At 42.8% G+C, this 25,835-nt stretch overlaps 1 protein-coding gene across 1 annotated transcript in view; it reads right to left on the bottom strand.

The window, feature by feature from the left end:
• Positions 1-25,835, bottom strand: part of llgl2 (LLGL scribble cell polarity complex component 2) — a 30,409-nt gene that overhangs the window by 3,987 nt on the left and 587 nt on the right. Inside the window, exons 2-23 of the mRNA XM_084078877.1 lie at positions 15,805-15,923; positions 15,231-15,328; positions 14,238-14,319; positions 12,606-12,721; positions 12,001-12,159; positions 10,983-11,145; positions 10,626-10,758; positions 10,474-10,528; positions 10,024-10,178; positions 8,727-8,938; positions 8,187-8,254; positions 7,590-7,743; positions 7,277-7,381; positions 6,720-6,815; positions 6,381-6,577; positions 4,997-5,147; positions 3,577-3,724; positions 2,052-2,168; positions 1,668-1,834; positions 847-1,111; positions 325-475; positions 206-234 (exon numbers count right to left, since the gene is read on the bottom strand). Coding sequence (XP_083935003.1) covers positions 206-234; positions 325-475; positions 847-1,111; positions 1,668-1,834; positions 2,052-2,168; positions 3,577-3,724; positions 4,997-5,147; positions 6,381-6,577; positions 6,720-6,815; positions 7,277-7,381; positions 7,590-7,743; positions 8,187-8,254; positions 8,727-8,938; positions 10,024-10,178; positions 10,474-10,528; positions 10,626-10,758; positions 10,983-11,145; positions 12,001-12,159; positions 12,606-12,721; positions 14,238-14,319; positions 15,231-15,328; positions 15,805-15,879 — 2,896 coding nt within the window. The 5' untranslated portion in view covers positions 15,880-15,923. The remainder of the gene's footprint in view (positions 1-205; positions 235-324; positions 476-846; positions 1,112-1,667; positions 1,835-2,051; positions 2,169-3,576; positions 3,725-4,996; positions 5,148-6,380; positions 6,578-6,719; positions 6,816-7,276; positions 7,382-7,589; positions 7,744-8,186; positions 8,255-8,726; positions 8,939-10,023; positions 10,179-10,473; positions 10,529-10,625; positions 10,759-10,982; positions 11,146-12,000; positions 12,160-12,605; positions 12,722-14,237; positions 14,320-15,230; positions 15,329-15,804; positions 15,924-25,835) is intronic.

Genomic DNA, 25,835 nt, shown 5'->3' with positions numbered 1-25,835 from the left:
CAGGCAGTCAGCACATCAGTACGCACAGGCACATACAAGGGGAGTGTGTGTGTGTACAAACAGACAGGTATATTGCATATTAGCACAAGCACATAGCTAGTTGACAACAAGGGCGCACTACATTAGAGAATGTAGTATTGTGAATTGTGCACAGTTGGGAATGTCGTGGGCTTTTTCATTATTGTCTCACAACATTCTCTTTTACCTGCATCATCACTGTCCCTTCTGGCATTTCTGGAATGACACAAAAAACAAGAGTTGATCAGTACAGAAATAAACTAGTTTCTGAATGAGTAAGAAGCCAAGCAAATAAAGCCAGTGAACCTGTGGTCTGCAGACGCCCCGTCAGGCTGTGCTCTGTGTTGGGTGGAGGTGGGTGAAAGAGGCGGCACTTCCACGAGGGACCGCGGCTCCACCACGCAGCGGGCGGACACAGAGAAACGCTCAAACTCAGATGGAGAGATTAGGTAGAAGCCTGAGGAGTGTGTGTTCATGGGTAATAAAGAAACAAAAAGACAAGCACATTCAGAATAAGTCAATACCAGAGAAAGCACTTATCGCAATGGGTGTACTATAGCAATGGGTGGTCTAATGGGGCAAAAGTACAGAGTCTGCACACTGTCTTGATACTTACAATAAACTTAATTTGGTCAACGTTTTGGGGCTTCATCAAGTAAAACAAAAATGTCTAGCCTATGGATATTATGGATTATAATGCATTTAAGAAATTAAGAAGGTAAGAGGATGTGTCGCTATCGAAAACCACAGATTTTCAAGCTAGGGACGCGTCTTAACGTTGTTAGCTTGTAAATCAATTGTTTTGTGTCCCGGACAAGCCTTTCTTACCCTGTCCGTGCTTGGTGAAAACACAGGAAGCGATGCCGCTGACGTCCTCACGGCGGATACACGGGTACTGCACTTGCATCTTCACCCCCGGCAGCGATATCACGTGGACGTCTCCCTGGTTGGTGAGGACCACCAGGCCGCTCTCCCCATAGTCCTCCGTCCGACTGCTGCCGAACCAGGCCACACCCACCCGCCGCACGCGGGAGCCGTCGATGGCCGTCAGCTTCAGCTTCATCTTGGCACTGACTTTTGGCAAAGTGAACACCTAGATATGCATGCACACGCGCACACATAAGGAAATAGGGTCAGATTTTAAGGGCTCCACTTGGGGTGAAGTTGCTATAACCAGTTAAGACATATTAAACAAATGGTGCAATTATATTGGTGCAATATCTTTTATTAATGCATTTTGACAATTTGATCAACTTACATCTTTGTTTATTGCCAAACTTGGTTTTGCGATTGCCACAATCACTTTATTAATTATTATTATTGCGTTCTTTCTTATTTTGTTCTGTTAGGATATTGTTTCTATTATTCAGAGTACCTCTGAACCTTTGTAATTATTTTTACCCAGATAGTTTTTTGGCAACTGCAATATTACAATTTCCTGTAGCATAAATGAAGTCAACCTGAATCTAATGCTGCAGTCTACAACAATGGTTCCTATGGTTCCTCACCCGGGTGGTTCCTCCCCACCCGGGTCATGTGTGAACTGTGGGACTGCTGCTTTGTGTGTGAGTGCTGTGTGAGTGTGTCCATGTTAAGTGTTGGCTGTGCAAGAGGGGTGTGCAAGAGGGGTATCCTGAAGTATTCCTGACCTTGAACTGCTCCTCGGATATAACTAGTAGATGGTGGGAGCCCTGCATATCGGGCGAGCGGGCCAGGTCGTGGGCCACCTCCAGGGGTTCAGGGAGAGGAGCGCCATGGCCATCCATCACCACAATACCGACCACCGGGGCACGGTGCATTAACTGTATTTCCTTGGCTAAAAGAACGGAGAGAGAGAGAGAGAGAGGGGAAGAGATGGAGGGGCAGAGGAAACGAGAGGAAGAAAGGACAGGAAGCAAGGGGGAAAGGGTGTAAGACTTAGATGTAATCAAGTGTGTTCCTTTTTTATCAAAGGCCTATTGTTGGAGTTGGCAAACACTTTGCATGTCGACGTGCCAACTACTCCAAACAGTTTGGGTCTGCAAGGTTCTCACCGGGTTGTGCGCTGATAGGGTCATCTGCTCGACGCTCTACAGGTGGAAGCCGGAGCATGTAGGCAAACACACAGCCGCCGTTGGTCCCTGCCCACAGGGAGGGTGTGTTGTGGTTGCCTGGGGGGGAAGAGCGGGAAACATCAGTGGAATGTGCCTCAAAAGCATCCAGATGTCAATAACTTAAATTTGCCCTTTTACCCACATGAACCCTGGCGTCCCTATTCTGGGGCGAGGTGAAAATAGCAGATCTACAATCTCACAGCGTGCCGTGACACGTTGTGAGCTTGTACATCGGCCATTTTGAGCTAAGAGATTTGGTGAGAGGGTAAAAAAGGAGCGGGCCAAGTATAGACCCCTGGGGGACCCCGGTCAACTAAGTACGGTATATAGTAGGGATGTCCGATTTTATCGGCCTCCCGATATTATCGGCCGATATTAGCATAAAAATTGATATCGGGAAAATATCGGTATCGGTTTTTGAAAAAAAATTTTTTTTTTTTTTTTTTGCTTTATAAATAAGTTACAGGAGTTCTTACTGTCAGGGTCCCCACACATTTTTTGCAATGAGTTTCCAAAACTTTTCCAAAACCTTTCCAGAATATTTATCCCAATTTCCAGGCCTATAAAACAATCATTCAGCGCAATAATGTGTCTCTCCTATGTGCAATGCCCAAAGATAGGCAGTGTAGCAAAAATAAAGCATAGAATATAAAATAGTACAATTTCATTCAACATTTCGTGCAAAATTAGGGCATAGTGACCCTGCGAGCGAAAATAGGAGGGGTGGACGACGACGTTGCACGGTTCGTTGTCGCTCGCGGTAGGTCAGGACGGTCTCATTCAAAAACATGTATTTTAATGAGATTTCATCGCCCGCTCGCTTCGCGTCACATCGCTGGCAGTGCGGATGGGGTGTTACACAGCCCGTTCGGCGAAAAACTACTTATGTTACATATTTCGTGTAATGTTATACATGCTTATGAAAATGTTTTGTATTAAAGAAAATTGCCAAAAACAATGCATAGCCAAATATTTTCCAGGACCCTTGATAAATTCCAGGACCTTTGATCAATTCCAAACCTTTTCCAGTACTGGATTTTTTAAATTTTTATTTCAAAATATTTCCAGGAATTTCATGACCGTGGGGACCCTGTACTGTATATGGTGTGTGTGATATGAAATTTGAGCTTACCCTAATCACAATAATCCCCGCATATATCGGTATCGGTTGATATCGGTATCGGTAATTAAGAGTTGGACAATATCGGTATATCGGTTATCGGTAAAAAAGCCAATATCGGACAACCCTAGATAGGGTGGTTAACACATCTGGCAGAAATCATCTTCAGGAGTGATAAGGAATCAAGCTTTCTTGCCCCCACCCTTCAAAAAAAGCCTAAACTTAATAATACATTTTATTTATAGTGCATAAAACAAATCTACAATACAGAGTAAAATATTTGCGACAAACAATACATAAAAAGGCCTTAATGACGACGTGGGAGGTTGTGAAACGTAAACTCACTGTCTGAGAGGAAGGTGTCTGCGAAATATAGTGTGCGCACAAGGCCGGTGAAGGAGTCGTCCGAGGAGCGTGCTTCTATCTTCCTCTGGACCGGAGCCAGCTCCATCTCTGCTAGCTCAGCTTCTAGACGTGCGTTGGCTTCCTGGAGCTACACAGAAACGGCAGAAGGTCAGAGGGAGGAGAAAAGAAATCGATCAGAGAGAGAGTGAGAAAGAAAGATGGAGAAAGAGAGAGATTGTTTAACAAGTGGCCAAATGCATATTTGGCATTATATTTTCTATTATATTCTAATTCACACAGAGTTGCTCTGTTTTTGCTTGCGCTGAGAGCAAAATGGAGGCCATATGAACTAATGAAAGTCCCGTGGTTCTCAAAGAGGGGTCCAGGGACCCTCAGGGTTCCTTGAGGGGGTTCCAAATGGACCCTTAAAAAAGGTCTGTAACTCTGAGGGTGTACAAATGGAACCAAATGGGGGTCCTTGAAATTAAAAAGTTTGATAACCAATGATAGTCCAGAGGTTCTCAAACTGTTTTGGCTCAAGTACCCCTTTCCCTGATTAATACAAAATCTAAGTACCCCCAGCTAGTATGATGCCATGAATGAACAATAGCCCACTTTTTGAAGAATATAAGATAAATGTAATCACAAAAAAATAAATTTAGATTTATTTTAAGCTGTGGCCATAAAATTTCATTAAGTACAGTTTTAGATGATTGTTTTATCAAACATTTTTCCATTTAACCACTTATCTAGTCAACTGCGCTGAAAAGGGTAGTTGTTCCCAGTGAAATGTTTTTACATGGAATAAAGCTAAATAAAATCTCATGATTGAAACATTTTGTCAGGCCAAGTACCTAATCTGTGATTTGTGAAACACCATGAAAGGAGCCCCCCCTCACACTAGGACTCTGTTTCCTAAACAATAAGCGCAATATGTAGAATTATGTTTGGGTATTATCGTTCTAAACCAGGGGTATGCAACCTTTAAAGTCAAAAGAGCCATTTTGGACTAAAAAATAAATACACAATCTGTCTGGAGCTGCAAAACCTATTTTAGCCCACTAATGCCGGTGCTGTGCCAATAAATGCGTTGCAGGCTTTGACGCATATTTGACAGAAATGTTGAAGCTTATTATTTATTCTACACATCTTTACAGTATTGGAGCATGTAAGAATCTATGTCTCATATTACAGCAACGATGAATACAATGTGACAAAAACGAAAAAACATTGCTAATTTCCATAATGTTTTCTATAGCTACAGGGAGCCACAAGGGAAGGGCTAAAGAGCCACATGTGGCTCCAGAGCCGCAGGTTGCAGACCCCTGTTCTAAACCTATGTTCTTGCCGTTCTGCATACAGCCAAACCAGCGAAAGAAATGGCGTTGTGGCAACTGAGAACCTTAATCCATGTGTTTACCTTGGCAGCGTTGTTGGTGACGTGGTGTTTCCTTAGGGACACTCTGCTGCGACGGATCCGCCTGAAGGACTGCCGGAGAGACTTCTTAATGCTCTTCACCCTCGACAGAGGACCCTCCATGGCCAGCTGGTCACTGGGGTTCAGGGTACACCTACGGAAGAGGCAGGGCAGTGTTTCACAAAAAAAATCATTTTAAAAAAGGACCCCCCAAGTTAGATATGCATTAGGCCATCGTTTCTCAAAGTAGAGTCTGGGGATCCCCAGGGGTTGTTTAGAGGGTTCCAGGGGGTCCCAAGCAAAATGAGTTAATATGGCATCAAAATCAGTTTAACCACTTAACCCTATACTGTACTGTATATACACAAACACAAATCTAGGGATCTTTCATGTCAGTTTCAACCCAAATTGTGTCTGCCAGGTCTCAAGGTGAAACACTATTCATTGTCACCATCATAGGTCATATGGATATGTGACCACCCCCATCACCTAAGTGGCTAGCTTATACTGGGGAGGGTGGAGGATATTCAATGTCCTATGTCCTTACACAATAATCCTCAAAAATATCATAAATAGTCTTAAAGGTAGTGTGATATGTTTTTGTTTTAAAAAGTTAAAGCTCTATATTCAGAGAGTAATCATTGATAGAGTGTTTGTTCAGTAACAGGGGTGTCCCAGTCTCTCCGGTTATTTAATAAAACAGAAAAAAAAATTCAGGTGGGTTGCCAATTTCACCCAATCAGGAGAGAGTACCCATTTATTAGCTTCAATTTAATAGTGTTCCAGTTCCAATTTTGTCTGCTCATTTCTTTGTGTCATCACTTCCAATTTCACTAAGAACTGGAGGGACAGGAGCCACCTGTTACTGAACAAACACTCTATACTGTAGCAATGATTGCTAACAGAATATAGAACTATTTTACACTTCTTTGAACAATAAATATCACTTACTGCCTTTACAAAATGATGAGTAATAAACATGGCTACTTTGTGCAGGCAGACAAGTATGGTATGCATAAGCAGGTTCAGGAATACAGACATTTATTGTCCATTTCCTGTATATATTGTTATCTTCCTCACACAAAGGGCAATATGGCAAATACAAGATAATCTCTGACTCACACACACACACACCCTTTTTATCCTTGCAGCCGTTCGACTGATTTACATTGACTACACTCATTTTCCAATTCCACCCTTTATCATCCCAACTGCATGGCCTTGACCTTTACCCAAACCATTATAATTCAAACTTTAAAAGCAAGTCCTAAACTCAAAAAAGCCTCGACCAAAGTGACGACCAAAAATGACCTGTGATTGTCCTCCTCTTTCTGTCCTTAAGGGAACATTAGGTTCTCACAAAGTACAAGCACACACGCCTCCTTACTTGACAAAGACGTTGTTCTTCTGTTGGTAGTCATACAGTCCAAATCCGTGGCTGGTGCCAAAGGCTACCAACTTCCACTCGGAGTGCAATGTGAGGGCAGTGACCACGGCAGGAGGCTGGCACTGGACCAGAGCAAAGGGCTGGAAGCCTGGAGGAAACATCACAGGCTCTTCTCGTACGTCCAGACGAGTGTGGCCCTGAACCAGGGAGTATAAACACCTTAGTCTTAGTGCTACAGCATAGATGAGTGATGACTATAGATACGCTCTATATTGATCAGATGAGCATATCCCATTAGCAGCATGATCATCCTGTCTGACTGGCACGGTTAGTTATTACCTTCCAGCGGAATCCCTCCTGGCCCTGCAGCAGGTCCACTACTTTAGCCTCCACTGTCTGCTCTGCTGCCTCATCATTCAGCTCCAGCACCAGGATCTGGACAACGCCACACAGACAAGATGGAAGGGAAACAACTTTAACCACATGAACCCTAGCATCCCTATTCTGGGCAAGTAATTCTAGGTGAACATTCAGGGGAAAATAGGCAAGCATTCAGGCAAAGTCAGCAGATCTACAAGCTCACAACGCATTGCAACATGTTGTGAGCAAGTAGATTGTTGGGGGACCCTCTGGTCAATGAAGTATATAGGGTTTAAGTGGTTAATATTTGAATTTGTCTGGAAAAAATACATGGCTCAGTGATGACAAATACACTATAGCAGCTATCGACAACCAACCAAATAACAGCAATTCTTTGGGAGTGCAGAGGCCTGGTTGCAGTTTAATGACAGATATTAAAACACAAATGACAGGCACTGGAGCTTTCTGCCATGATAAAATCCTGCTATCAGATGAGAGCGGTTTCAGTTAACATATGTATTACAGTGCTCTTTTACCTGTCCAGCAGTTCCCGCCACAGTCAGGTAACCACTGTATTTACACAGGTGGATCTTTTGTACACCCAGCCTTGGGTCATCGCTGTAGGGATCAAAACAGCCTACCTGAAAGAGAGGCAAGGAAGAATAAGGGAAAATAGGTAGACTTGTGCCAAAGTATATTATAGTCAATAAGAGTAACACGTTTGTCGTAATTGTGCGTGACTTTTCCTCTGGGAAGTTGTCCTTTATCTTTGCCCTTTTTGTTATGTTATCACAACATGCACTGTTTTGAGGGCCCTCTTTGTGTGTGGACACGTGAATGTGCACGTACCTTCCTGAACGGAGGCCATTCTCCTTCAGTGCCCTGGTTCATGTTATCATTGGGGTCGGCGTCCGTGTGGAACACGCTGGCTGTGCTCAACTTATACATGGGATAGAGACACACTCCTGATGCATCCCAGAAGCGCACTGTCCCGTCCTCATGCCTACGGACAAAAATGAATACACCATTGCTAATATATCCAAAAGATCAACCGAGTCAACATAATACCACAGAGGCGGTGCGGACAGCCTAGAACCACACCGGAGGTTAGCTTTCCTCCAGTCAGGATATATACGCTAAGCGTACCGTCAAAGACACTAACCGCCCCAGCCAAAATCTGTTCAGACTGCTACCAGCAAGCAGCCGATACCGTGGTATCAAATGCTGAACAAATGGACTAAGGGACCGTTTCCACAGCCAGACTGAACCCTGTTGCCATGTCTTACATGCTGCTCCCGTTACATTGGTACGATAACTTCTATATGACTGAATACATTCCCATATTTGATATCTGCAGCAATTTGCTGCTAGTTGTTTTGATATTAAATATTTTACTTCTATTTAATCTAACAGTAGGCAGTTTGCACAAAAAAAAATTAAACTGACCCTGTGAGTAGCAGGTCTCTCTGAGGGGGGTCTGGTGCCAGGTTCTGGCCTCCTGTGACAGGCCACGGCTGCAGGGAAAGAAACCACACAAGGGGAAATTAAAGTTTAACAATAATACCACCATAATGCGGTCAATTCCAACAAAAGATTGAGGCAACATCTATGTTTAGGATGCGCCATTCCAATAATACCACCATAATGTGGTCCATTCCAACAAAAGATTGAGACTACATCCATGTAGAATGTCTCAATCTTTTAGAACAAAAGATTGAGACATTCTAGGAGCATTTCTACATATGTCAGTAAAGAACATTTAATATGCTTCAAGCAGAGTGCATCCTTTCTTTATTTTTGTTTGTTTGCACAGTAGGTGGAACAGGGTTATAGATGCTCCTGCAGAAACTGATATATGACAGCCAGTCTAATAAGGCTTTTTGAACTTAACTTCTTTGCAAACTTTATTTATATATTGTATACATTAAAATGCCATTTCTATCAAGTGAAAGCGCACAGATGAAAAGTAGGTCAACGTCAGCCTACCTTTTTGGAGTAGTGTGTGCTCTGCAGCTCTCCGGCAGCGATGACGCGCTCCCACAGCTTGAGGGGGATTGCGGAGATGTGGTGAGAGCAGGTGATGGCAGAGCTGTGGAGCGGTACCAGGTAAGGAGTCTGGATGACCGGCCAGCCCTCTGTCAGCAGGTCAATGACCACCAGCTCCTCCTCCACCAGAACCACCAGAGCACTGGGATCACCTAGCAGACAGTAAGGCATTGGGAGACTCTAAACTCAAGGGCTCAAACTCCATTATGAAAGCAATAATGCACCACAGACTTTCTAATCCAATATCCAGCAGCTACAGTTTGTAAATGTGGGGTTCAGGGCTACTTACTGCTGCCATCATTAAAAATGATAAAACTTCTTCTGTGAGTGCAGACTGTGAGTGAGACTCTTTCTTATGACTGTTTGCTTTGAGCCAGCACACATCCTTGATTTCTTAAAATACTGTCAGTAGGAGCACACTCAGCTCGGGACATTAGTCTGTACAAAAACTGAAAGTGTCAATCTGTGAAACTGTTACACAGACAATAAAAGAGGCTGAAGTTGTAGAAGTGTACAAGGGGTCAGTTCCTTGACATATCTTTTCTTACAATTTAGAACTGCTTGACATGATTCTTCAATGTTATGTTCCATTCCACTAGCGGTCTTCACAGGTCTACCTCAACCGAAAAGATCCAACAATGCCCGAGACCCAAAAGGGTTCAGGTCCTTGTTTTATCATCATCACTCAGGTCTGGGTCAGTTCAGATTCTATGAAGTGCTGCGTGAAGTGCTGCGTGATAATTAGGCTGCACAATAAGAGTGAGAAAAAAAGTTGCGCTGTGGGTCCAATTATGGTTAAAAAAAAAACTATTGGGTCTCGTCATTTTGGACCCGAGCAGAGCTCAACATTCCACTTCAGGCTTTTGCCTGTGCCCTCCGTCAGCTATGCCATATATTTTAATATAGATTTTCCACAAACGGAAAACATACTTCCATTTGTTTGATCTTAGCAGGGTATACTGTAAATCTGTTCTTACCATTGCCAACAAAGTTAAGTCTGTTGTCAGGTGACTACACAATTATAAATAGCATTTTGACACACTCATACAAATCACCAACAGCCCAGAGGTATTGCCGTTAGCATTTTGTGACATGTGTCAACATTTGGCTTCTTAAAATATTTGGCAATGGTGATAACACAGCTGCCAAAAACGTAGCATAAGTGCAGTATGTCAGCCATGTTTATGAAAGAAGTCAGTGCGTGGGTTGGTTGTTTGGTTTGGTGTGTAGGGCCCACCTGTGTGCTGCGGCCCGTCTCTGATGACAAAGAAGTCAATGATCCGGGAGGTGAAGTCCAGAGCTACGTGTGTTTTATTGTAGATCACACTGATGCAGTGTCTGTCCCCATAACTGGCCCTTGGCATGCCACCACTGAACAGCAGGAACGGAGGCCTGCACACAGATAGAGAGGAAGGGAAGGGGAAAAAAGTTCAAGTTCAGCTCTATTTGCTGAGGATTAATGTATAACAGGTTGATGTGAAACACAGGTTAAACATTCAGATGTTCATGACACCAATAAGCTCAGTTACCACTTTCACTGAGAAGGCAGAAACAGAATGTCAATGTCACAAAGGAAGGAAGGAAGGAAAGAAAGACAGACAAATAATAAAAAAGAAATTAAAGAAACAAAGAAAGGAAAATATAAATAAAAAAAGGATGAATGAAGGAGTGCACTAAGAGAGCTTACCCTTCTGCTGTAGGTAGCTGAACAATTTTGGAAATGGCCTTACAGGGGAAGTGTCCTGCACAGATTAAATGAAGAGGGGTTTATTTGTAAACAGCCTGAAGAAAATTGCTACCCTGGGACGTTTGTAGTGAGGCTTGCATTTTGATCCTCACCGTAAGGGATATCTGATTTCTCCTCTTCGTCCTTTGAGTCCTCCCCACCCACTGTCCATCGACAATAGCTGCCGTCGCTATGGGAACTAAGAATATGGCCGCCGTCCTCTGTCCACCACACGCTTTCCAGTTGCTGTGGAAACAAACGGCGACGGTTACGGGGCAAATTTATGACGAACAAACAACTGAAACAAGTGAAAGAACGCCGCTCCTTACCAGAACTCACAATCTCAGTTTATACAGTACTGGGTGGCGTTCTTTCATAACAGGCGTTTTATATAAAAAAAAAGAAATGAACGTAAAGTCTTGCAAGAGCGGCACGTTACATTTTATTGGCTTGACTGCAGAGTAATATACCTGTGTAGCGGGTATGTGTTGGACAGCACACTGTCTCTCCAGGTCCCAGACGACCATGAGACCTCGTCCGTAGCCAATAACCACCTGGTTTGGATCGACTGGGTTCTCCTGCAAGGACTCTACGTGTTCCAGGTTCCTCCGGCCTATATAGTCCTCTGGTACACTGGACAGAGGGAGAGGGTGGACAAAAGGTAGTGTGAGAAGAAGGGAGTATGGTAAAAAAGGGAGGGAGACAGGAAAACAAAGACATTGCAGTTAAAATGTCATTATTGATCTGCAGCGGCCTAGAGCAAGGGTGAATTTGTGACCACGTGTGTATAGCAGTGATGTAGTGTTGGTGGCAGGTTTTATTTCCTATTGTTATGGAGGAGAGGGGCTATTAAGGCACACTGTCAATAGAGTTTCCATTTGTTTAACCATTTCATTAAAGGCATACCTTTTTTAAATACCCACATTTGCAAAAATAGATACATGAACAGACATGACATTTTTAAAACTATGGATTTGAAACATTAGGCTTTGAGGTTTTGAGAGTTAATTGAAAATAAGAATTGATTATTTTTCTATTACTTTTCTAATTCCATTACTCATGCCTCATTTGTTATTACATTCAGTCTTATTATTGGAGAGAACATATTGTCCAGCCCTAGAATTTAACCACTATCAACCTGGCGTCCCTATTTTGGGCATGTCATAGGTATTTAAAAATATAGTGAAAATATCAGACCTACAAGCGTGCAACCTTGTGGGCTTGCAGATCGGCTATTTTCACTATTTTTGAAATAGTGGAAATAGAGGTTAACCACTTGAACCCCAGCAGACATATCATGGGGGGGAACATTAGCCGCGCGCCGTGAGCTTGTAGATCGGCTATTTTTGATGAACAGATTTGGTTTAGAGACGGGGGGTAAAAAGCGGTCCACGTACAGAGCCAACTCGGGTCCAGTTTACTAAGTCAGAGAGTTTAAGTGTTTTTTAAAGTGCGTAGGCGTGGGTCTATGGTGTGATTGACACCAACCTGTTGGCAACTTGATCCAGGCTGATGTTTCTCTCCTCCAGCTCTCTGAAGCCAGGGACCTCAACCACAAAGACATGGCCTCCTTCCGTCCCCAGCAGTAGCAGCTCTCCTGAAGAGTGAGCCAGCACCGCGGTGACACGGGTGACACTGGGGGGAGCACTGAGTTGGGAGATAAAAGAGAGATCATGAGGTCGGTAAGCCAGAGATACATTAGAAGAAAATAAGGTCATGTGTAATTCATTGTCAATCCTCTAATCCACTGGATTCTCTATGTGGGGTCTGGAGACCCCCAGCGGTCCACGAGGGGGATCCAAGGGGTCTCGGCCAAATGATTGATAGTTAGGAATCAAATGGACCTTTTACGGATCTGTAACTCAGATTACATTTATACTCAGATTTTAATCAACTTATTTTACAGTGTAGATGGGGTCACAAAAAATAATCAAATGGGGATCTGTGGCCTAATGCAAATCAAGCTTGTCGTTGAAATTAAAAAGGTTTGAGAATCACTGTTCTTCTCTACAGAACGCTGAGGTATACAGTTTATTGAGTGTGTATTGACAGAGGACTAAGGGCGCGTGTGTGAGTTTGTGTATGCGTGTTACCCAGGGGGTCCAGTTAGCGTGAAGCGTCCTATCTCCAGTAGTTCAGACATTCCTTTGTGAGCTCTCAGAGTCCACATGTGGAGACTGTTGTCATCCAGTAGAGTCACCAGTTCAACCTTAAGTCATTATATAAACACAGGGACGTCACCAGTACAACCAGCTTAGTGTGAAAGATGAGTGTTTCAAGTCTTGTAATAACAATGGAATGAACGCACTGAAATAACCTGTGTGAATCCATTTTTGTTGTTTTAGTTGTTTTTTTTACAAATTCTCTTTCTTCTGTTGTATTATTGGGGGATTTGATATGTTAAATCCAAGAACGTTTGTATAATCAACCAGCATAATAAAAACAATAGCAAAATGCCCTATATGTAAGTAAGTAAGTACATTTAATTTATAAAGCACCTTTCGAAATAATGTTACAAGGTGCTGTACAATGGACAACAACATAAACAATCAAGTTAAGACAAGTTAAAAGAAGGCAATAGTGCAACAAGAAGTAAAGTAAAACATTGACCTGCACAAGTGGGTCAGGTAAAAACTTCATAAGACAAAATGCTTACGAAACAAATGTGATTTTACCAAGTTCTTAAAACTGTCAACTGACTCAGCATTTTTTTATTGCCAAGGGTAGAGCGTTCCACAGTGTAGGAGCAACCACTGCAAAGGCCCGGTCACCCTTAGTTTTGAGTCTGGTCGCGGGTATTTCCAAAAGGCCTTTGTCAAAGGACCTGAGAGATCTCACATTGGGCTTTGAGTGCAGTAAGTCTGTGATATAAAGTGGGGCTAGCCCATGTAATGCTTTATAGGTTATTAAAAGGATTTTAAAAACTATTCTGGACTTAATGGGCTCTACGATTGGTGTTGGTGAGAATTCTGGCAGCCGCATTCTGTACTAGTTGTAGTCGATGAATACAGGAACAGCTCAGGGTAGTATAGAGTCAGTTACAGTAGTCAAGACGGGAAGAGACAAAAGGCAGGTTGAAGTATGATTTTTTTCCAGGTCATGAGTAGTAAGGATTGGTTTGATTTTTGCAATATTGCGTAAATGGTAGATGGTTCTTTACATGGAACTAAAAGTTCATGTGGTTGTCAAAAAAGACACCCAGGTTCTTTGTGTTACATTGGATGCCAAGGAGACAGCTGAATTGCATTACTTAGAAATACTCTCAGGGCCTATGACAAGGATTTCAATGTGTGGTTATTATATACTGTGTTCCTCTGTCGTTTAGATGTTGCTCATTTTTCTCTCTATCCCAGATGCTTACCAACGACAGCATTGCTGCTGAGGAGAAACATATGGTCTAAACACTAACTATTCTAAATACTTAATATGTTCTCAGATTTTATCATAATCTTCCCCAAATTCCACAAACTTCCGTATCCAATACTTGAAATCAGTTTTTGTGTCCTTATTCTGTGATTCTGCCTCTTTGTTTCCACATCGCAGACATCGTACGTGCCAAAAAAACCTTGAGTGCTGATAAGGAACGTTCTGCCATTTTATCCAAGCCTTATGAACAAAGATTTTTCCATCCAAACTGACTTATTAAAATGTATTTCACTAACAATGGTACAAAGGTTCTGGGTGGGTACGTGACTGAGTGTGTGTGCGCGTGTGCGCTCACTCACCTGGTGTGGCAGGAAGTGCACCTGTGTAACGGCAGCATTCTCATCATGCAGACCCATGAACTCCACCCCTGGGGCACCATACCTGAACAATAGTCAAGAAACAACTGACCGTGGCGTGCATGCATGCGCTCACACTGGACAAACACACACACACAGAGATAATGGAACACAAGGACAACAGATACAGTATGTTCGTGCCCTGCATTCATACAGATAAACTGAGGCGCAGATGGCACAGTATACTGTACATTTGTCATGCTGTGTGGAACTAGGTACTTCGAATCATTACCATTTTGTGCAATAACTTGTAGCATTAAAACAATCTGTCCAGGCAGTCATTAAAAATAACACAATCTGCTCTGTTCTTTAGTGATTTAGCCTGAAGCATCTTGTTCTTAGCTAATAATAAATTCATTCACAGATTTCCCTTCATGGGTCCCTAGTGTTATTTTATCACAGAACAATCTGCCTCATTGTATGAATGGATTAGTCTAACGAGAGAAGGCACTGGGGTTATCACAGCCAGCGTGTGTGTGTGTGTGTCTGAATGTGTGAATGGGTAGAGTGTACTGACTGGCTCCACCACGCTGTCAATGAGTATAATTGTGTGGGAGGCTATAGAGAGAGATAGACAAGAGACGCACACACAGAATTCAGTGTCTGAGAGTACTAGGCTGCATTGGGCAACAGCGTGGGAAAATTAAATACCTTCGTCAGGTGCCCATGTGAACCACAGACGAGGATTTAAGCAGAGTCACAGCCACACATTAGCACCACCTGTCTCAAGTTCAAACATGACACGCACGAAAACGTAAAACCTAATTCCACCTCGTGCCGTGCTCACGTCCTCGCAGGAACATGAATACACGTGTTTGCACACACCCACTCCTTCCAATGCAGTAAAACCCTTAGTGTTTATTTATCCAATTGTAGCTGAGAATGTACAAATTAACACCGTGTAGGATTAGGCAGTATAGGAACCACAGAGGATACAGTTTGATGGCTCCGGAGCGGGAGCCTATGGCCAGGAGGTCCAGGGTGGGGCTGTAGCCCAGAGCACTAGGCTGGTGGGGGAATCCATGCTCCACTGTCTGAAAAAGGAGTGAAATGTAGAATGAGGCAAAAACCATGAGTGTAAGAAGACAATACCAGGACAGGATGTGGACAAAAAGGGGGGAAAGGCCCAGACGGCTAGGGTAGCGGTCCCGGCACCTAGGCTGTTGATGCAGCCTGACAGTGGGTCGCGGGTTCGAATCCCAATGATCTTTGCTGCGTGTCACTCCCCATCTCTCTCTCCCCATTTCCTACTGTATAAATGTCTCTTACTTGCACATTTTTATAAAAGAAATGTGTACCTTACCTTATGTACTTTTGATACTGTTGTCTGACTTTTTCTTTTGTTCCTTTCCCAGTTCTTATGACTATGTTTTGTAACTGCATATCATTGGGAGCTTGTAAATAATTTCCCACACACTCTTTTACACTGTAAACGTGTGGTGTGACAATAAAACTTGGAAGTTCAAGGGCGGCTCTAAGATACAGATGGTTCTTCTTGGTCTCCCTTTACCTTATTGAACTGGAAGAGCTCCTGTTTGATTCGGTCTCTTTGGGACTCCTGTCCATGTCGCCTGAACCTCCTCATCCTCTCAGCCCGGAGCCAACAGGCCCAGTGCCACTACACACCGCCTGGACGACAGAGAGAAAAATAAGATTTAGTTTATAGAAGATGCAAGTTTGGGCTAAAGCTAAAATCCAGACTTATTTTAATGAATAAAACATTATTCTATCTTGTACGGTAAAGTATGTTAATACAATACTCTTGTGTCGAAAAGGGCACCTTCTGGTTGACAACGTCAATAAAAGTTATTTGAAGCAGACAGCACAGATGATGTGCAGCCATCTTTGTTGTTCTTCGGACACTGTTGCAATTACATTATTCTATCGGGAGAGGCCATACACTTCGGAATATAGCCTTCATTACATTTGACTGGTGACTGGCTAGATCACTGTCATTCATTAAGTTCAAGATTAGAAGTTCTGAGTGGAGCGGGGAGGTTGCCAAAGAATGTGACAGCGAGATCTAAGAGATGACAGAGCAGTTCAGACCCCTGGTATGAAAGATAAAACATAACGTTCTTGGAACAGCCATAGGGAAGTAGAATTACAACAAACGTCTGTGGAAAGAGGGAACAAGCTTTGGAGTCATGCAGACTCAGCTCAGGTAGCTCAGGGAGTGTGTGTGTGTGTGTGTGTGTGTGTGTGTGTGTGTGTGTGTGTGTGTGTGTGTGTGTGTGTGTGTGTGTACTGACAAGGCTGATAATGAGAGACAGGAATTTTATGGGCAAAGTCAGGCCCTTCATCTCTTGCAGCCTGTGAAGTCTCTCTCTGACACACACACACACACACACACACACACACACACACACACACACACACACACACACACACACACACACACACACACACACACACACACACACACACACACACACACACACACACACACACACACACACACACACACGTTTTCCATTCCCTGGCTTTCCCTGGATCCTCTCAGACAAGAGACCAGGGTCAGGGGTCAAGTAGAGCACAAGTGAGAAACTATTGTTTTGCCACAGAAACCACACAAACACAAACAGTTAGCAGGCACACGCACGCTGATGAAAACACCTGTCATAGAAGTGGACAGTTTTTTTAAAGCATGAAAAGAGGGGAAAATCACAGGAAAGGGGAGGGGAGAGAAAGGGGAAGAAATGTCTTCCTTGCAATCTTTTGCTCATCAATAATGCAAAAGAACGGGAATAAACTGTGACATACCCCCCATACACACACATGCAGTACACAACCATCTGAACGAAAATTCTTGTCATAAGATACAGGCATCTTTGTTGATTTCTGGTATGATACCACCATAAACCAAAAAAGATGCCCATATCCACAAGGGATGAGTTCAAAATGTTGTTGTGCCAGTCCCAAAATTCGATTTATTTCTATCCGTTTGTACAAATAGGATCTTTTATTAAGCCCAGTAGAATATTCAAAATGTAGTTTTGGCAGTCATACACATCTCTATTACGCACCGATTATCCAATTAATAGAAAAAAATATTGATAAAACAACTTTTGTTGCAGGCCTGAAGGACGCAATATAACACCTTTCCTTACCATTTAGCCTAGAGAATTTGACTGGCTCCCATCATGTCTGTGTCTTATCATGTCCTAGATACAATACTTCTGGGTCATTTAGTTAACTCTGTAAGTTAACTTCCGTAGCAAAACAAAAAAGACTATTCTGACCCCAGCTTGATTTCCTCACCTCACAGAGGAATGGACTTACAAAGCTGTATCACGTGAAAGAAACGTTAAACCACATGTTAACCACATGTTAAGGGCCTCAAAGCCTCATTGCATGTGTTCTTCACTTCTTCTCTGCACAGGCACTCAAAAGCTAGCCGTTTCCCTTTGCCGAGTGACACTAAGGAATGTCCACGTCAAGAAAAAGAGCACAGAGGTTGTAGTTTCATGTGTGCAGGTTGAGCCAACAGAAAAAATAACAGTAGAATAGGAAAAATCAGACAACAGCCACTCAGCCAGACATATGATACACGTATATAAATATAAATCACAAGTCCATGACACAGGCCTAAGCTATGAGTCACAATTTCCATCCAAACCAGCTCATTTTTCTCAGTCCAAATGGAGACATAGTTCAGTTATTACCCTCATATCAGCGCCACTGGCTTACTCATTTCTGGCATTCACAGACTTCCCAAGTAAACTTCCTCAGACAGGACAACAGTTGGGCAACTTGGTTCCTGATAGGCCTGGGGGGTTCAAACGGGTTCAGCAGTCACTGGTTGCCAAACTGTACAATGTCTGGACTGGTGGCATCTGGAATGTTTTATCAGACAGAGTGAAACCACTCTGAGCCAATAGAGAATTTCAGTCATCATGAATCATGTGGACTATCAGGTAGAAATGCTACAGTAACAAAATAACCAATGTAGCTCTCACACTCACACTGCTGGCAAGCTCAAGTGAGATGCAGCAGTGGGACAGGCCTGTTGTCCTTGCAGACATGAGCATGTGGGTGACAGTGTATGTGTGTTTTTGTGTGCGTATGCACACTTGTCCCACAAGAGCCAGTGGAGCAGAAAGAGGGAGCTCAAAGCCATAAGCCTTGCTAACAATGGCAGGGTGGGAGGTCTCTTTCACACATTGAGAATGGCTTCCATGGACTCCTTCGACTAGGATAAGAATCCCCTGATGGAAAAACAACCAATATACACACACTCACGTCAATGTTTGGTAATCAATAAGTATTTTAAACTATTGTAAACTTGTTTTATCATACATGTATATCATCCCATAGCCACGTTCTCAACTTCAGTCCTGGACTCCTGGGGAACCAGACTACTCTGAGAGCCCAGTCATTTTATTGATCATGTGTCTCTCAGGTTTAAATTACTCTCCGACTAGAGAGGTCAAATGAAAGCCATCAGTGCTCTTTGGTCTCCAGGAGCAGAGTTGAAAACCATTGCACTGTAGATGGTTTCCATGTTCCATTGTCGCTGGGAGACATCAAACCCCCTTGTCATCATCCTGTCAGTTATTTACACCACTAGAAAAACAAAATAATTTATTAAAAACAAACAATATGGACATTTTCTGTAGGTAGGTTAGTTAGCTAACTAAGAGCTGTTTCTGAGCCAGGGCAACAGTTACAAAAAAGGAAGTTCACAAAGGTAATGTTCAGGACAATGGCATTACTGTTTTAAAATGTCTATAGAGAAAAGTAAACGAAACGTACACAAAGCGTTTTCCCTCCCCAGCGTTCAGACGTGCTAAGCTAATGGCAGTCCAAGTGGATTAATTGTGGCCTTTCCAATATCTTGAGAGACATTCGAGTGCAGCTTAACTAGCTATTAAATGCACTGGAGAGTATTACACCCACACCCAGTACTTATCAGGGGCTCGGCTTTAAATGAACAGCACAATTAACTTGGCAGAGCAATGTTTAATACTGTCAGATATGTCAACCTCCTCCTTTGCTCCCGAAGTATATAGCTTTGATTTAAGGTGCATCTGTGCCCATGTGTAAAAAGAAAGATATTATCAAACTCAAGGCTTTAACCTCTGTTAACCATGGGTCAACAATTTAGCAATCCTTAGGGACTTTGGAAAAATTCTATGCTGCTAAGCATAAAAAGACTAGCGCTGAAGCGGAATGTCATATGAGATATTTGAGGTTGGTTATAATATTGTAGAGGAAAATGGCAAAACCATCAACGATTAAATTTTCCACAGCAGGTCAGGTTTGGCGGGGATCATGTGGATACTATGTTTGACTGCACATATACACAAGCTTTGTTTGCCTTTGTCAGCCTGTGGACGACGTTCTAAAAGTTGCAGGGAAGTCCCTAAAGCAAATGCTTCCATCAGTTTCAGGTCATTCTGAAAAACAATGTCAGGTCATGGGTGAGTGACAGAGAACCGGAGTGGACTATGGACCATTCAAGCCAAACACTGAGCAATGGCCCATTCTAATTCTCTTCTCAGTTAAGAAAAGGCATTCCCTGACAACATATGGGCCAAAGAGGTGTAAATACCTTGAGTTAGGAAATTGGTTACATTCGACAGGGCTCCAGAGTGCGACCAATGCGGTTGCACATATGTCACAAAATTAAACTTTTTAACTGGTCGAACAAGTCTAGTTGTACAATAAACACAACATGCAGTACCACGATAAAGAGTCGCCTACAGCAGTGGTTCTCCAACTTTTTCATGTCAAGGACCCCCAAATCAATTGGCCATGGACACCCATCTGAAAATATTTTGTACCAGGGACCCCAATACAAGATTTGTGTTCAAATGTTTCAAAGAAATATTCTAATCCTGTCACGTTGTGAGATTGTAGATAAGCTATTTTCAAATAGCTGGCTCAGAGCTGATGTATATAGAGTCAAAGTGGTTAAACTGGTTTGGATGCTATATTAACACATTTTGTTGAGGACCCCCTGGAGGTCACCGGTACCTACTTTGAGAACCACTGGCCTACAGAACCCTCCACGGTGCAACGCAGCTTCCCAACGAAGCTTGGTGCACGGCGCTGATTGTAAAAAAAGATATACTGTTAATCATATTGTCATATTGCTTATTACTAATGCAGTACAAGATGAATTTAGCATCGTTGGTAAGTAAAGGTAAACATCTGGCACCTGCAATTGCAAGCTACATTTATTCCGATACAAGCATTTACTTAATGTGTTAAGAACTTGTGTATGGGTCCTATGGGAGCTGACAAATCTTTGGGTGCACCCAAATTTTATGCTGGTGCAAGTAAATGAAAAAGGTGTACCAGTGCAAGCTATATGTAAAAGGTTAGTCTGGAGCCCTATTCAACGTCACTGGATGCTTGCGTTGTCGGCACTTTGGTCGCCGTATTTGATCTGCACAGGGTGAGCTACTGTTGGAAGAACACTAGGTCATAAATTCCCCACTGATGTCAAATGCAAGAGATGGTAATAAATTCCCCAGTGATGTTAAATGCAACACACTGTATGTGTTATGCACATCTACACTCACACAAATGCCCTCTGAAAGAAAAGCAAAAAAAAAAAGAATGCAGACTTGGCCCATATGTGTGGCAAATCCTTCAGCTGTCCACACTCTACAATATAATTCCAAAACCTGTCAGTCTGAATTCATTAGAAGCATTGCTGTTGTCTACTATTGCTATGATCTACTAGTGAGGTCATCAAATTCCCAGTATATCAAGGGAACCATCTGAGTGGAGAAGGGAGTCAATGGAGGAAAGAAAATGTCCTAAACGTGCCTGGACATGGCAACAACAAGAGGAGTAAACTAGATTAGACCAACAAAGCTGCAGAGAGAGTTCTGTCTTTAAACAACATAGTTAACATACTACCCCAGCGTAAGAATGATTGGCCCGGAAATGCTTGGCATTCAAAATATTCTACTTATGCAATGGTTGGCTATGTCAGCACTTGCTGAGACAGAGAGAAAAAAGGCATAGTACTAATGAGCCGCTCCCTTGACAAACTCTTCATTTACAAAAAAAAAGAGACTAGCTTAAGTTCATGATGTCAAGAGAGCCAGGCTATAAAATCAAATTCGCACAATCTGAGAAAAACCTGCTTGACGCCTACAATTAAGATACTGCATACAGTCTGAGAGAATTAGCTCTGTAAGCAAATGAGGAATTCCCCTCAAAATGATCACATCACACCAAACAAGCTTCCTTTCTTTGCATTTGCAATAAAAGCATCGACAACACAAAGAAACAAGGGGTGCAGGACGAAACCTGTGACACTTCAGAGATCCATGATAACTGGGGCACAGCTTGGCTATTCTTGGCAGTGGTGACACTTCTCACACTCATTATTAAATGATATGGTGTGATCAGTAATATTATAACAGGTCACCAATAAGAGTGTGTGTGTGTGTGTATGTGGGGGGGGGGTCTCAATATAATTAAGTGCACATCCAACTGAAAGTCCTCTCTTAAAAACACAAGACCAAGAAGTCATGTATGTGAAATATAAATTCCCTCCCCGTGTTTACAGAGAGAAGAATGCAGCTAATAAGAGAGGCGAGAGGGAGGCGTGTTCATCATGAACGCTACAGAAAAACATTGTGGAGATGCTTCCTACCGCAGCTCGTCTTCTGCACTGTCCCTTACACAACAGAAATAAGATCTTGTCAGTTTAGGGTGTGGTTGGCAGGATGTCAGTGTCCCAACAACCCCCACCCCCTTTTCCTGTAATCAGACCCAGAGGGTGGTGATGGTGGGTCAGGAGGAGCACAGGTTTACATTGGTACAGCAGAGCTCCTCACCTCACTTTCAACTACTAAACTGCCCCTGACATAATCAATTGGTTTCTTTTGGCCTGTACTGTAAACATACTTTGTAGTAAAGGTATCACCGTATGGTGTTCGCCTGTGTTTTGACTTAATGCATCTCGTAAAGCAGGAGAATTCAATTTAGTGGAGGACAGGTTATTTTATAGCTGCTCAACATCCTATTGCTGTCTTATTAGTAAACCACAGACAAAGCTTTTCTCATCTGCTTGGTAAATCTCTTCCACATCGCAGAGGTAAAACAGGAATCAGATGAAAGAGGTAACAGAATTACCAGCATCAGTGACTGAGCCCAAGGATGCTTGGTCATAAAAATCGGTTAAGAAGAGCAGTGGTGGAAGAAGTACTCAGATGTTTTACTTAAAGTAAAAGTAGCAATACCACAATATAGAAATACTTTGAATGAATAAAAGTACTCATTATGACCCAATTTCACAATTTATTAAAAAACGTAAAAAATATTTTTTTAAAAAGAGCTGATATACTAGCTCACAGCGCATCACAATGCAACGCTTTGTGAGCTTGTAGATCAGCTAGCTTGTAGATCAACGTGCTAGCCAAAGTATAAGTTATATGTTTTGTATTAATCCTCCTAGTTACACATTAAAATTGGCTAATGGGAAGGCCGGCCGGCCAGCCAGCCAGCCAGCGGGTGGACCTCTGACTAAGCCATAACCATATAAGGAGTTCCCGATGCTGATACGGAACATGGGCACAAAAGGGGGCATGCCCATATATGGGCATATACTGGTGACATCAGTGACCTCCATATATGTGCATGAAAGGGCCATGGACTGACAGATACAGAGATCCGGTTGTCCAGAGCATGTATGGGACCGACCGACTTCAAACTTGGCACGTGCAACGGCAAGGACTCAAGGGGGTGTGGTGCCCGCCATTGAGTAGTTCGGATATCCAGTTATCCAGAATCGCCGGCACCCATCCAACCAATATGCCCATATATGGACATTCCAATATATGAGCATATACTGATGACAATATCAGGGATCTCCATATATGGGCATAAAAGGGACAAGGACTGACAGATACCTCCAAATATGGGAATAAAAGGGACACGGGTAGACAGAAACAGACCCCAACACTATGACTCAGAAATATTGGTCGGATCGGCAGTGCGGCGTAGGCGTGAGGGCCGCATAGCGGCCCGAACTCTAGATGTGAGGGCTACATAGCGGCCCGAACCTCTAGCAATCTAAATCTAGACTAGTAACTAAAGCTGTCAAATAATTCTAGTGGAGTAAAGTACAATAGTTGCCTCCGAGATGTAGTTGAGTAGAAGTATGATGAAGATGAAGTAAGTATGAAGTATTGAAAAAGTAAACATATCACAAATCTGATATCTAAATAAACTCTTCAGACTCAAATGTAAACATATGGTACACTGTGTAGTGTGCTTTGTTGCACTAATTTCGGAACCAACCTACTAGTGTATGTCAAATTCCTTATAGTAGAAAACATTGTCTTTCTTGTCGCATAATTTCTTCAAGTAAAATTGTGCATACAGAACATGGCTAAGTATAGGCTAGCTGTCATACCACTGATATTTTGATTTAGCACTCTGACCTGGCCGACCCATGGGAGGGGATATTTATTTTGCCATCACCAACAATAGTTTCAGGTGGACTTTACCATGCTGGTGTAATGGCACTAGGTTTGTTCAGAACAAAGGCTTTTTGTTTAGTTAGCCTTGCACTGAATGCAGGTGGGAGTTGGAAGGACACTGCTCAACTGTCCTTCACTTATCTTAGCCCATAGTGAGAGAGTCTATCCTGGACTCCCTTTCCCGACTCGCACCTGTTTTGCCTCTCAAAATGAATAAAGGTGATACAGCGAGGTATGAGATGATGTCATGTATTTACACTGACAGAGTAGCATGCCATATACATAAAGTTGAACAGTTGGTAACAGCTTCACCTACTTCCGATGTGTACTACAATAGCTTTGTCAGAAGAACTAAGAACGTAATGTAGACTACATTTGCAATTTGGTGTAATTGTATTTCTACTGAGGGTCGAGGTCAGATTGTTGTCGTGTGGATCATTGCATTAGTCGAGAACTGGACAAACCGGTGAGGCAGCTTCCCCCCCCCCCCCCCCCCCCCCCACACACACACACACACACACACGCCCCCCTCCCCAAACAGACTATTACTCATGGATGAAACCAGACCGTTGACTCAAATGGATTACTACAAGGAAGGCAGACACACCTTTCTGAATCCACCATCATACTCCTCTAGCCAAACTTATAAGTTTCCTTTATTATGCAAATGTAGACCACTATGAACTGACTTCAGCCTCGGGTTTACTACAATAAACACCACGGCTACAGCAGCACTTTTTTTTGCCTGCTATCCTCTCAACAAGGCATGTCCAAATGAATGAGTTGGTTCCTCACTGACACTGACTAAGTTAAGCACACATGCTAGCATGCTAACCAGTGTTGCCATATTCTGTGAGAGAAACAAGCAATTAGGTCTATGAAAACATAGCCTGGGCAGCATTCCATTTTCGGGTATATGATCCGGTCGAAAAAAAAGAAAAAGTGGCCGGATAGGCAGAACCGGAAAGACGTCTCACCCCAAAATAGGTCCGTGCTAATAAAATCCTTGATACGGCATTGTTTAGCTTATTTTTTAAATGTAAATGTGCGTGCACTATCCGGAGACTATTTAGCGTCGGTATTATCCCACGGGGAAATTCTATTCCATTTAAACCGCAAAACCGGATAGGCAGAACCGGAAAGAGGATTCTTTTTTCTTTTTTTTTTTCAGTAGGCGTGGTCTAGACAGGATCATATGTTGTCTTCTGGAACGCAGACCAGGCTTTCCTCCGAGGTGGAAAGACTGGTGATGCGAGGTTAATGAAAACAAGGCCAAAAGAAGCAACTGGCCACATGAGCATTTATTTGAAAATAGCCGAACTAGCTCACAACACGTCGCATCTGCTATTTTCAAAAACTCTTGCTAAAATGTGGAATATGTTTTTTGAAACATTCTACACAAATACTCCCCTGGGCACAAAACATTTATGAAAATATTTGAGAAACACTGATTTAAATAATAATAATAAAAAAAAATGGAAGCAAGCCTAAATAAGCAACTACACTTTAAAAACAAGCCAAAAAAACCGCAACCGCACAAATATTTACAAGCAACTTGTAAATACCAAAGTGGCTTATAATAAGCCGACATGGCAACGCTGATGCTAACGGCAGCTATGCTAGTTGGTCCACTCTCCACCAGATTAGCTGGGATTTAGTTGAATATTGATTATGGCTCGTTAGCTAGCTCTGTGAGATTATAGCCAGCTAGCATTAGCGTGAGTAGAGTTGCATTTGTATTCAGACAAACACTAATTTAAAGTTGAGACTAACTGGTTTAATAAGCCGTTTGTTTGAATTAACTAGGTCGGCACCGAACACCTGTGGGTGACCAGACATGGCAGGCAAAAAAAAAATGACGTACCTTCACCTGAAACAATGACGTCAAAATATTGTCATTTGGGGGTTGGGGGAAAAAAGTGTCAACGGGACTCGCGTCGACACTTTTCAGTCGAAATAACGTCGTTACGCCCCAAAAAAAGAACGGATCTCCAAGCCGCAACGAAGCGTCGCTAGTTTGTAGATCAGTTGGTTAAGTCCCAAAAATAGCAATTTTCTGGACGCGCGACACCGTCGTACGGTGCTTAAAGTG

This window comes from Gymnoscopelus microlampas, assembly GCF_963454915.1.
Source record: "Gymnoscopelus microlampas genome assembly, chromosome: 14".
Classification (NCBI taxonomy): domain Eukaryota; kingdom Metazoa; phylum Chordata; class Actinopteri; order Myctophiformes; family Myctophidae; genus Gymnoscopelus; species Gymnoscopelus microlampas.
The sequence above is the reverse complement of the archived record's forward strand: the minus strand, read 5'-3'. Positions and strand labels throughout refer to the sequence as shown.